The following is a 13,859-nucleotide window of genomic DNA, read 5'->3' on the forward strand; positions in this document are numbered from 1 at the left end:
CTCTATTGCCCGCGAGCCACAACTACTGAGCCCGTGTGCCACAACTACTGAAGCCTGCGCTCCTAGAGCCCGTGCTCCGCAACAAGAGAAGCTACCGCAATGAGAAGCCCACACACTGCAATGAAGAGTAGCCCCCGCTCACCGCAACTAGAGAAAGCCCACGCGCAGCAATGAAGACCTAATGCAGCCATAAATAAATAAATGGAAAGATTTTTGTATTTATATTCCTAATTTTCTCTTCATCTGAGGCTACCTGCTTGCTGTCAACATTCATACTTTGTTTTTAAAGACATTTGCCAGTATAATTCTATTAATTTCAATTTAATATTCCACAGATAGACATTACATTTTTTTTCCTCTAAAAATAAGTGTCTTCTACTTTTTATTTTTTTTATTTTTTTTATTTTTTTTAAAAATACTCAACCTGGCTTTTTTTTTTTTTTTTTTAAAGATTTATTTATTGATTGATTGCTATGTTGGGTCTTCGCTTCTGTGCTAGGGCCCTCCCTAGTTGCAGTGAGCGGGGGCCACTCTTCATCGCGGTGTGGGGGCCTTTCACCATCGCGGCCTCTCTTGTCCAGACGCACAGGCTCAGTAGTTGTGGCTCACGGGCCCAGTTGCTCCGCGGCATGTGGGATCCTCCCAGACCAGGGCCCGAACCCATGTTCCCTGCACCGGCAGGCAGACTCTCAACCACTGCGCCACCAGGGAAGCCCTGTCTTCTACTTTTTAATCCTTGGAAAGCCAGAAAAAAATCTTAAAAAAAAAAAAAAAAAAAAACCCTTAATACTGAATCCCATTACATAGCACATTAAAATAAGCCATAACAACTAAGTAGTTTATCCCAACGTTGCAACAGGAATGTTTAATATTAAAGTAGTATTTCATCTGTGCAGTTTATTATTATTACCTATTAAAATGTATTTGGAATGGAACAAGTGGGAATATTTTGTTGGCTTTAGAACTGTGACCAAATTTCCAGATGTTTATATATTAGTTTATTTGTATAGTTTGACCTACTTCTGAGTACCAAAGATTATCATTTGCAGTGTTTCCCATTTTATAAAAAGGACTTTCACAGCTGCCGTATCATTTGATCCTTTCAGTAACCACTGAAGTAGTACTTATTTTCCCTTCCATAAAGGAATTAAGTGACTTGTCTAGGATATAAAATTACAAGCACAGATGAAGCTCTCAACCAGGTTTTTTACCATCAGTAGAAGTGGTGATCAGTCATTCCCATAACAAATACTTTTTGAGTACCTGGTGTGTGCCAGGGACTATTCTAGGTGCTAGGGACATAGCAGTGAACCAAGTGGTCAAAAATCCTTGCTCTCCTGGGGTTACATTTCTGGTGGTAGAGGTAGACAGTAGTCAAGTAAGATAACACCAGGTGGTGCTATGTGCTATGAAGAAATGTAGAACAAGGTGAGGAATAAAGAGTGTGGGTGGGTGGGTGGGCAGGGAAGACCTTTCTCGGTTGCTGACAGTTGAGTGGATGCCCCATTAAAACAAAGGAGCAAAAAAAAAAAAAAAGGAGCAAGCTGTGCAAAGATCAGTGGAAATAGTGTTCCAGGTGGAGCAGAGGGATAACAAGTTCAAAGACATGGAGGAGGGGATGGCGTTTCAGTGTTTGAGGAGCTGAAACACCAGTGTGGTTGGCACAGAGTCAGGGAAGGGAGGAGGCAATGAAATGAGGGTGGGAGAGAGATAGGAAACCTTAGGAGGTTCTGAGCACGCAGTGATGTGCTCTGATTTGTTTTTAAAGTTGTAGTGGGGCAAAGAGGCTTTTGTAGAAGCCCAGGTAAGATGATGTGACTTGGACCAAAGGGAGTCACAGTGGAGGGATGAAGAGTAGTCAGATTAAAGATCAATTTCAAAGATGGAGTTGAAAGGACTAGCCGATGGACTGGATATGGGATCTGAGAGAGAGTGAGGAACCAAAGATGACTCCTAGGCTACTGCCCCGACACTCGGGAGAGGGGTGCCATTGCCACAGATGGGAAAACTTGGGGAGGAAAAATGGGTGGGAGAAGTTTTCTTAAACCACGGTTCAGTTTGACTCTTACCTCTAAATAAGGCTTACATTTTCGGGCTTCCCTGGTGGCACAGTGGTTAAGAATCCGCCTGCCAATGTAGGGGACACGGGTTCGAGCCCTGGTCTGGGAAGATCCCACATGCTGCGGAGCAACTAAGCCCGTGTGTCACGACTACTGAGCCTGCGCTCTAGAGCCCGCGAGCCACAACTACTGAGCCTACGTGCACCTAGAGCCCATGCTCCACAACAAGAGAAGCCACCACAATGAGAAGCCTGCGCACCGCAACGAAGAGTAGTTGCTCACCACAACTAGAGAAAGCCCACGCGAAGCAACGAAGACCCAATGCAGCCAAAAATAAATTTATAAAAAAAAGACTTACATTTTCATTATATTTGTTTCATTAACATTAGTAATTTAAAGATAAACACTTACATAACATGATTCTTATAGGAAGGTTTTGTTTTAAAGTAATTCCAGAAGCACTGACAGATAGATCACATTAAGTACTGATGTTTTAAATGGATGTAAAGATACTTTAATATATCCCCAAGAGCGACATCTGGCCAATAAATGTCCCAGATTGTTTGACCGGTGGTTCTTAGCTTGGGATCCTTTAAAAACTATAAAGAAAACATTCATTTACCCACAGCCTAACTTCCAAGTTTCTTGATTTTGGCTGAAGTTTTATTAATACTTTGTAGTAACACTGATTAGAAGTTGTCTTTGCTTAATAAAAACGTAAGTGAATCAATTATTTAGTTTTTTTTTTTTTTTTAGTATTTGTTTAATGGACACTTTTTAAATCATGGGTCACGTGGATACAGGGGCAGAGGCAGGAATTCTATGCCAAGTATGGCTTCCACTGAGTCACTAGAATTTTTCACATCCTCAGATGCAGAATTGTTCAATCTTAAATCTTGTACATCAAAACATTCCCACATACCTTTGTGTGGCTCATAGTTGAGGGGACGAGACAAACTTGCTTTGAGATCAAACACTGGTTTTCTATGTGAGATCGGAGTCTGCGCTGCCTCAGTTGTCAAATTGAACGGGGTAATAACTAAAATAACAAACAAGATCCAAGGGCTTAATTAGAAAAAAAGACCTGTTTAAGTATCACTTATTCAATCTTAAAAATAGAATTCAATATGAACAGTCTGAAACAGATATAGGGTTAAAAAGGAGGAGAAAATGGTTCTGAAAAACCTAGGGGCAGGACAGGAATAAAGATGCAGACATAGAGAATGGACTTGAGGATACGGGGTGGGGGGGAAGGAAAAAAAAAAAGAGGAGAAAAGAATAACTGAGGAAAACTAACCCCTGAGCTGTTCCCCTGTTAGCAGCTCCCCAAAGAGTCTAAATATTGTGACATTTCCTAGGATCAGCTGGAGTTTAGAATCCTGTTTTAAGAATTAATCAGGTGAGGGACTTCCCTGGTGGTCCAGTGGGTAAGATGCCATGCTCCCAATGCAGGGGGCACGGGTTCAATCCCCGGTTGGGGAACTAGATCCCGCATGCATGCCACAACTAAGAGTTCGCATGCCGCATAGACCAAATAAATAAATAAACATTTAAAAAAAAAAGAATTAATTGGGTGGGAGGGATAAATTAGGAGTTTGGGATTAACATATACACACTACTATACATAAAATAGATAACCAAAAAAAAGTACCTACTGTAGAGCACAGGGAACTATACTCAATATTTTGTAATAACCTATAAGGGAAAGGAATCTGCAAAAGATTATATATACATTTATATATACATATGTATATATATGTGTAATTGAATCACTTTGCTGTACACCTGAAACTGACACAACATTGTAAATCAAGTTTATTTCAATTTAAAAAAAAATCGGGTAAATTTTCAGGCTGCTTCCCTGATATTTACCCTTTTATTTATTTTTTAATTTAGTTTATCTTTTTTGGCTGAGCCATGTGGCATGCGGGATCTTATTTCCCCGACCAGGGATGTAACCTGCACCCCCTGCAGCGAAAGCGTGGAGTCCCAACCACTGGACCACCAGGGAATTCCCTACCCTTTAAAAAAATTATATCTTGTTAATAGTAACATTTTCATTAACACAAACAGATATAAAGCCTGCAAGGAACCTAATCACATAGAAATAAAAAGATCCATGGCTCTGGTTGTTACTAATGAAGGCTGTTACCGAAGAATATGAATTTTTGTAACAAAATTAAAAATATACCAGGATGGTATAATTTGGTAAGCCACATTTTTGCTACAGTTGGGCAGCATATATCTGGCACATTTTGTAATCCTTTCCCCTCACAGGCTGCATTCAAGCCATTGTCAAATGTTGGCACTTGCCTGTATATGTGAACAAGCAACTAGGATCTAGGACCACCTAGTGAAACAACCCAGAAAAGCACAGAACTCCTGTGCTGAAGCCATTCCACTGTGTTGCTATCAAGTGTTGGGAGGGAGGGGAACAATGGGACTGTCCCACCCTGCTGATGAGAATATAAACTAGTACAATTCAACCAGTAATTTAAGTGTCTGTCTACCCTACTATCCAGCAGCCCCAGTCCTACTCTCGAGAAACTGTGTACATGGACAGGAGACATGTTCCAGAATGGTCACAGCTACACTATACAAAATAACAAAAGTTGGAAATACCCACGGGGTCCATGAGCAGTAAAATGGATAAGCTGAAATATATCCATACAATTGAAAAACACGGTGAAAATGAATGAACTTTAGCTCATTTATTAATATGATTCTTGAAACATAGTGAATAACGCAAATCACAAGAAAAAAACTAGTTTGATTTCATTTTGTATAAAATTCATATTTGATAACCGGGGAAAGAAAACTATCCCATTCCGACTGGGCACACCCCTGAGTTACTTAGAGGAGAAAGCTCAGGATATGGCAAACAATTAGTTCCTGCCTCATGTCCTTATCTGTGAGTATTTGTGAGTCCTTTCTCAGTATTAGGCAGGTGGGTGCTGCTCAGTGACCCCTGCTCCATGTAAAATGACACAGTCACATCTTAGGCCTAAGTCCACTCTTCATTTTTTAGCCCTGCTCTCTGCCCAAGCCCCTTTCTTCCCCTATTACAGGACGATTTAGAATGTTATTGTGGAATGTTTCCTTGCTGATATACAAACGATTAAGGGTGGGTAGGAATGAGAGAGGTCATTTAGAGGAAGAATCATAAATTTTCTGATCCCACCTCTGTACTCTCTCTTGAAATTTAGTTGTCAGTCCCACTATTCAATCTTTAATTTAGGTGTTAAAGGCATGAAAAAATCCTCAGAGTCTCCACGCTGATTATTACCAACAATAATACTCTCCTCTTGTTTAAACTCCTGCTGGATTGCTCTAGTCTCAGGTAATCTGGCAGTCCTTCCTGTGTAATCAAGGCTCTTGCCTGACATTCAGTAGGACTCTTGAGAGAATTTTGATATACTCAGTTCTAATACAGGCCTTAACCTGTTGGTGATACTCTTTTAAACCTTCACACTGTTATTGCAGTGTTCTTTTGAAAACCACTTGGTCTTTGTAGGTGATGATTAAGTAGACAGTGTGTAGAAGATTATCTATATGGCTTATTCTGGCTTATACAATCTACTAGTAGTCAATAGTGTGGCATTTATTCCATGAACTCTGGGTCCTGTTAGTTTCAGAGTCTGGCAGAACCATTCAGAGGCTGTAATGAATACTGTAATCCTACTCCTAATCCCTGAGAAGGGGCTGAATATTCTTCAGGGAGGGTCACCATTTCAGGGCTAGTCTTGGACAGGATGGAGTCCTCTGGAAGATATATCAGTTTTTTTGTCTGTGTCTCTGGCACTTCCCTTGCCAGTATAAATGAAAAATATGCTAGAGAAATTTTTGCTTTTGATTCTATAGATAATGGAGAGGCTTTAAAGAAACAGACAATCATATTAGGAAGCTACATGGCTTAAAGATAAACCAGAACTTTGGGGGGTGGGAGGGAGGTTGTTTTGTTTTGTTCTGTTTTTTTTTACCAGCAGCAGATTCAGCCCTTGTGATCTTTAACTTGTGTGTCCCGAGCACAGCCTGGCCTTTTGGGGTACTCCCAGATGTGGTCACATGTGGAGACTTTCTGGCTGGAGTCTTGGTCAGTGAACGCTTATGCTCATTATCTTTAGTAGCAGCTGAAAACCTAAATAGGACAGTGGAGTATAAGACATGAGTACTTGGGTCAAGCTTCTAAACAAAACCACCTACCCATCACCAAGCACTGAAAAGTGCTACCAATTCCAGGCTGCTCTGTACCCTGCATGAAGCAAGGACTAGCCCCTGACCATGGTGTTCTTAACTATTAATAAATACAATCAGAACTGCCACGTATAGGTACCTCATATTCCAGGCTAACTCAATAAATAGAATTCCAAATTCAAGGGCATTTTTCAGTTTTTAAAAACTATGTCAGATAATTGCATGTGTTGGGGAAGTGTCACCATGTACCAGTTCTGTTAGATGCTGCAAATGCCCTTAAAAAATGAGAGAATCAAATTTCGGTATTAAGAGAAAGGAGCCTGAAGATCTTCATCTGTGGGGACAGTCACAGTTGAGGGCTAACCTGATGTTAGGAAAGGCACAAGGAAAGAAAACAGGGATCAATGAGCATGAGATGGCTATGCTACTGCAGTACCCAGTGGGTTACAATGTTCATACTTTAGGATGAGTCAATTCTTCAGCTCACTCAATTGGGAGATTAGGAATTTAGCTTCAACTTTATATTTACGTCAACGGAAAACTTTCTATTTACACATCTTTGCAGACATACCTTAAATTAATAAGGTAAAACATCCATATAGATCTTATTTTCTTTTTTTAAAAAATAAATTTATTTATTTATTTATTTATTTTTGGCTGTGTTGGGTCTTCGTTTATGTGCGAGGGCTTTCTCTAGTTGCGGCGAGCGGGGGCCACTCTTCATCGCGGTGCGCGGGCCTCTCACTATCGCGGCCTCTCGTTGCAGAGCACAGGCTCCAGATGCGTAGGCTCAGTAGTTGTGGCTCACGGGCTTAGTTGCTCCGCGGCATGTGGGATCTTCCCGGACCAGGGCTCGAACCCGTGTCCCCTGCATTGGCAGGCAGATTCTCAACCACTGCACCACCAGGGAAGCCCTAGATCTTATTTTCTATCTTTACTTTTGAATCAAATGTGAGCTTAGGGGGACTTCCCTGGTGGTGCAGTGGTTAAGAATCCGCCTGCCAATGCAGGGGACACGGGTTCGAGCCCTGGTCCAGGACAATCCCACATGCCGCGGAGCAACTAAGCCCGTGTGCCCCAGCTACTGAGGCTGTGCAATGGGGCCTGCAAGCCACAACTGCTGAGCCTGTGTGCCACAACTACTGAAGCCCGTGCACCTAAAGTCCGTGCTCCACAACAAGAGAAGGCACCGCAATGAGAAGCCCGCGCACCGCAAGGAAGAGTAGCCCCCGCTCGCCGTAACTAGAGAAAGCCCGGGTGCAGCAATGAAGACCCAACACAGCCAAAATATAAATAAATTAAAAAAAAAAAAAAAAAAACGAATACAAAGGTAATGTTTAAAAAAAAACCAACCGCGAGCTTAGGGAAGTTGGACAAAATGAGAAAATCAAACACAAATTTAAGGGAAAAAAAGTAACTTATAAATAAAAACCGTTTGCTGATCTTTCTCTCTATTCCGATCCTTTCTCCTTTTTCATCAACATTAAAACATTTGTTGTAGTCCACCTGAAATGTATTAGAAGCAGTAAAGCTTTGAGCCCTCGCCCTTGGTTCCATTTTGGAGCTCTTCTTTACCTGACATTCATCTTAGTTGCTGAGAGCGCGGAGCGCTTGGCCAGCCTCTTCACACACAAGGTGCTACGGCCTGCGTGGGGCCGGCCTTGTGAGCCCCGTTGGCTGGCGGGGGTACAAGCCACAGAGAGTCTTTCTCGGGGAGGAACTGGAGTTGCCGCCACTCCCTTAGTGCCGGGCTGCTTCTGAAGAAAGGGAAACGCACCACATTAAAGCTGGCCTCTGAGACAGTATTGTCTGGGCAAAGTGCAGGAGAGTGCCCCCCATTTATCCCGTTTCATCGCCACTTTTAACCCTGTCATCCTTCCTTCCGCACTACCTCACCCTACCCTACCTGCCTGGCAGGCTGAGCAGTTCCCTGCACCTGTGTTGCTATGGTGACTCTGATTTAAGAGAAACTTCTGGTTGCGCTGAGTAACGTGTTACAGAAAGCCTCTCCCAGCTACAATGTCCCCAGGTATTTTCTAACTAGAGAAAGCAGGTGGCTAAACAGTCCCCCATGGCCAGAAAGGGAGGATAAATCGGTTCTCTTGGAAAGATGGTTCCTTTGAGAGCATGATATGCAGTTTATTAAATACAAACTCAAAGAGAAACCTACTATGTAAAAAGCTTATGGAATCTACAAATAATTCCTCCCCTACCCACCCCTGGCTCCCCAATAGCTTTTTAAAGTTCTTTTTAAAAAACCTAAAGAAAAGAAAGAAGGGAGGAAGGGAAATGCTCTCTTTGAAATGGCAGGGAAGGGTTCCGATTATGTTATCTTTTTTTAGATACTGTCAAAGCACAAAGAATGATTGAATGTTTTTACTATCATTAGTCTAAGCTCTGTTGCAAGCAGAAGAAATCTAACTTCACTAACTGACAGCAGAGATAGGACTATTAAAATTGACAGTGTAAAGCCAAAAGACATAAAAATTCTGATTATATCCTATGAAATAATACAAGAAACTAGAGAATTATGTTAACTTCTCATTTCGACATACAAGCAGAAGAGATTCTCATGTTGTGAGACAAATGTAAAACCAAAATATTTGGTAAATACGTATCTTTACTATAAGCTGAAAGGTTAGATGTATTAAGTATGCTGTTATGTTTAACCACAACTTTTATGCCTTCTTCTGTCTTTCCCCTAAAATTCCCACTTTCCAGTTCACCTGGTGACAGAACCACCAACTCTACACCTTTGCTTGAGCAACTTATGTTTAAATGATTCTACTCGCACTGAATACCAATCTTTCTGACTTTTCAGGTAGAATATTATGCCGCAGACTCTAGTGGCACTAATTTATTTTGTTTGCAGTGTATCTAATCAATTCCTTCCTTTCTTTTAGCAAAAAAAATCCTGCTTTAACAAAGCAAAGAGCTCAATCATACCATACATAAAAATAAAAATCTGGGTTAAGGATTTAATATAGGAAAAAATAATAAAAGCAGTAAAAATAAATACAAGAGCATATTTTTATGATCTTGGGACAGGGAGAGCAAGACAAAACCCTCAGTTTTAGAAGGAAAAGCTGGATAGTTGGATAAAACAATAAAACCTTCCACAAGGTAAGACACCGTTAAGACAAACTGTGGGAAAGTATTTGGAACATATAATACATAATATATGTCATTAATATAGATAAGTGGCTCATAAATCAGCAAAAATTAAGAAAAAGCAAATTCACAGAAAAACCATCAATGAACACATATAAAGATTTGTAACATAAACATGTAACATGTAATGATCAGAGAAATGCAAATTCAATTGGGATTTTGTCATATACTGTCAAAGATAAAAAAAATTTGGTCATTCCTACTGTTAGCAAAGTAAACAGGCAACTCGGGGCACAAGGTTTCAGATCATTGCAGAGGGGAGCCATTCGGCAACTAACTCAATCAGGTTTCCATCCTCTAATCATGAAAGGAGAGATTGGTCACAGCCAGGATGATTCTCTCTAGATCTCTGCTCATTTCTTATTGTCCATCATTCTCCAAATGACCAATCCCCAAACAAGTCAACCGTCAAGAAAACCATATTAGCTATGGTGAAGTCACTGTAATTGTTTTTTATTCTCTAGTCTCCAAACAGATCATACCAAATAACCCATCTGATTGGCCAATTCCTTAAACAGTGGCGCTGGGGTGGGATTTTAGAACTAAACTCATTCAGATGGGGCTATCAACTAAAAAATAATGTAAGCTACTTATTTATTCAACACATCTTCAAGGCTACACTCAAGTTTATGGTTGAAGCAGTTGTTCTGCCCTTAACTTTTACCTGGAAATTAGTTCATCCATATTATGTAGTACAGAAAGCTTGACTTTCAATCAAGTACTTAAGTAGACTTAGCTTCATGGTAAGGAGAACGAGTGGCCCTCCTTACAGGCATATTTGCGGCTAGCTCATGCCTATGCAGAAAAAGAAGCTAACTGTCTACTTTCTGTAAAGCATCCGCAGGACACCCTCCCCCGCTCCTCCAGGATGGGCCTCTTGTCCCAATATTCAGCTGTGAATGTTGTGATACTTAGCCCTTGCTAATATTTAAGAGTCTTCTTATGGACATACTGAATATCTCTTCCCTGGATTGTCCACCCATGTTGTTAGATCAGTAGGAAGGAATGGAGATGTTTAATGCCATGACTGTTTGCTAGAAGGTTGATAACAGTGTCTTCAACTGTGGTAACAGTGGTTTTATAAATGTTCAAGTGAACATTTATTATCCAAGATTAAGCTTCTAAGAACCGTATGTTTTTTTGTTTTTTGTTTTTAATTATTTAGAACTTATTACCCAGTGCATTTCCCCATTGGCACTGATATCAGAAAACTCAAAACTCAACTGAGTGACTGATATATTAGTCACTGTACCTGTTAACAGTGCTCATTTTCTGCCCCTTTTAAACCAGCTTTATACTGTTTTGTGTTGTGTGTAATACCACAAACTGTTTCAAATTCTTTGAGAAATAGGCAGGTTATTATGTATTATTAAATTCAAAAATGTTTCCCATCCATCTTTGTGGCACCCCTTTAACACCAGATACCATGTAAGAGAGGAACATCAACTTCCTAGGATGTTATTTACTCACTACCCTGCTGCTAACTCAACCTCGGGGTTGACTTTACCTTTTCTTACTCGAAGCTGCTTGAGTCCAGTAGGACCTGGCCTGAAGGCCCCCTACACAGGGAGCTCAGTTATGACAGGAAGCCTTTAAATTAGCAACTGCTAGTCACTAATTTTCCCTTTAGGTCAGAGACAGGGAAAGATGGCTTCAGCCATATATCAGTCCTTCCCCAACAAAAGTGATAGGCACAGTGTCTGAATGTGGAAAACAGAACAACTTATTGCTACTTTGGAGTTCTTCCTTTTTTTCCCTTTTTTTTTACTGTTTACTTTTTTTAAATTTTTTATTAAAAATTTTTTTTAAATGTTTTATTTTTTTAACTTTATTTTGTACAGAATTCTTTTTCATAGTGAAGAGTCACTGCTTTATCTGGAGGGTTTTGAAAATTCTCAAAAACAAATTTAAAATAATAAATATACATTAGACTGAAACAAATCCATTTCACTAGTAGAATAATAGCTAATTGTATTAACCATGGTATATACACAGTATCAACATTAAAATCAAACAGCTTAGTGCCATTAAGAACATAATTTTATCAGCATACCTTCAGTTCATTAAATGAATTGTGTTCTTCAAAATGTTTCTTTTTTCTCTCAACATATTGATCAATGGACTCCATTTCCTTAAAACGAGCCTCATGAAGCTTCTTAAAATCTAGAATATTTCCCCAAATATGACAATTAACAACAAGACAAAATCCATTTATTCACCTTCCCTATGTTTTTCTGTTAACACTTATTCTTGTCTCGGCATCCCTGACATTCAACTTCAGCATCATCTTGGCTAAAATTTTAATTTCAAAACATTTAGGTTTTAGAAAGTCAGGGGCAAAGCATACTCACCTTATAAACTATCAAACACTGACCATCTATCTCTCCATTGTCCATTTCACTGCTGACTAACATCTTGGTTTAGTCCAGAGGATAAGAAAAGATTAACAGATTTGTCCTCTCCCCTCACCAATTAATAAATGGCCTTTACTTAATCATAAATTTGACATTTAATAATGCTAAGAAAGCTCTATGCAAAGGATTGGCAAACTTTCTATAAATGGGCAGACAGTAAATATTTTAGGCTTGGCGGTCACATACACTGTGGTCTGTGTCTCATATTCTTTCTTTTATACAACGCTTTACAACTGTAGAAACAATTCTTAGCTCAAGGGCTGTAAGACAGGCCAAGATGGGCAATAGTTTGCTGACCCCTGCTCTGTACTATTCTAACTAATTATATTCTTATTAAGTATAATTAAGTGTTAGAATTTCTCATATATGCTAAGCAGCATTTTAAGTACTCTAAATATATAGCACAATCAACATTCTATGTGCCAGGCAATAGAGAAAGAGAATTACATGTCCAGATATGGAGTCCCTTAGACTTATTACTAAAAATAATAATAAGTTTTTACAAGGTAGACATCGTGCCAAGTACTTGATACACATTAATTCTCAGATATTTCTTGAATACTTGCTGCAGGCTAGCTGCCCTGCTAGGTGATCAGAAGTGGAAAACAGTCTTAATTAATCCATATATTAACCTGATGAAACAGGTAGTTTAATTATTCCCACTTTAAACTGAGGACGTGGGTTTATTGGGGATAAATAAGTTTCCCGAGGTCTCACAGGTAGAAAATGAGGGAACGGGGGGCGCAAACCCCAATGCCAGTGTCTGAGCCTTCGGCTGTCACGGTGCACTGCCTCTCCAGCGTCAGCCTGAAGGGGTCCAACCACCATTTTATGTTTCTTTGTGTGCAAAACTTACTTGGAGTAGTGCTTGCAGTTCTTTTATTTTTTCCACGTTTGGAAAACCCATCTGTGTAGAGAGACTTCTTTCTTTCTGAAGGTATCTTTGGACCTTCATTACCTGAATCCAAGGACACAGAACTAATGAAAGACTTCCAAAAATTACTGCCATTAAGAAATGTAAGTTAACGTGGAGCACATTCATGGGATAGGCCTCTGCCAAGGTACGGGAGACAGGGCACAAGGAGCACAAAGCGTTAGTTACAGCATCACCACAATTTTAGCTCGTATTTCAAGTAGACAGAAATTTTATGCTTCTTGTATAGGTGTTTTTAAATTTCTGTATGTTTATAAAACTCTTTTCCAGAACTTTTGCTATGAACATGTCTAGTTGTTTTAACGTGGATGATAAAAGTCACACAATCCCACCAGCCTAAGAAACACTATTATCATTTTGGCTATTATTATATTTATTATATTTTCTCAGGTCCTTTGCTTCTATACTTGTTTTGCTTTTGTTCTTTAAATCCAGTTAAAGCCATCATGTATATAAGGGTTGCTATTTCCCCCTACTTATCTCCCACATTCTAGTATCTTTTTCAGCTTAAGGCAATCTACTAAAAACTGTGCAGGTGGGTTTTCAAGAAATGCTACTTATAAAGTCACTCATCCTTAAGGTTTCCCAATGCATCCATAAAACAAGGCAAAAGAATGATTGGATAGAGCAGAGGGGCTATAGGGCTTTTGCTTGGACCTTGGCCATGAAATAGGATATTTAAAGAGTCACAGTCACTCCTCACAAGATACTTATTACAAATGGAAATATAGTAACTATTACAAAGGAGCAACCTAGCAGACACCACCATAACCAGGTGATGCAAGTTGACAAGACTAGTCATAGGACAAACCAACATCTGAGCCCTCTGGGGTGCTGAATGAGGAGGACACAGCCCTAGTTTGCAGGATTCCTGCCAATAGTGCATGATCTGAATCTAACCATCAGCAACATTAGACAAACCAAGTCAGAGGACCCAAGAAACTGGCCTGTATTTTAAAAAGGTCAATGCGCTAGAAGACAAAGGAAGGCTGAGGAACTGTTCTAGATTAAAGTAGCTTAAAGAGACATGGCAAGACTTCCCTGGTGGTGCACTGGTTAAGAATCTGCCTGCCAATGCAGGAGACA

General features: G+C 39.9%; 1 protein-coding gene across 3 annotated transcripts in view; it reads right to left on the reverse strand.

The window, feature by feature from the left end:
- Nucleotides 1-13,859, reverse strand: part of NUSAP1 (nucleolar and spindle associated protein 1) — a 37,398-nt gene that overhangs the window by 2,781 nt on the left and 20,758 nt on the right. For all 3 annotated transcript variants that reach the window (XM_036843134.1, XM_036843133.1, XM_036843132.1), the window contains exons 5-9: nt 12,696-12,797; nt 11,479-11,588; nt 7,830-8,011; nt 6,041-6,198; nt 2,983-3,099 (exon numbers count right to left, since the gene is read on the reverse strand). In XM_036843134.1, coding sequence (XP_036699029.1) covers nt 2,983-3,099; nt 6,041-6,198; nt 7,830-8,011; nt 11,479-11,588; nt 12,696-12,797 — 669 coding nt within the window. The remainder of the gene's footprint in view (nt 1-2,982; nt 3,100-6,040; nt 6,199-7,829; nt 8,012-11,478; nt 11,589-12,695; nt 12,798-13,859) is intronic.

Source organism: Balaenoptera musculus, chromosome 2 (genome assembly GCF_009873245.2).
Source record: "Balaenoptera musculus isolate JJ_BM4_2016_0621 chromosome 2, mBalMus1.pri.v3, whole genome shotgun sequence".
In the NCBI taxonomy this organism is placed as follows: domain Eukaryota; kingdom Metazoa; phylum Chordata; class Mammalia; order Artiodactyla; family Balaenopteridae; genus Balaenoptera; species Balaenoptera musculus.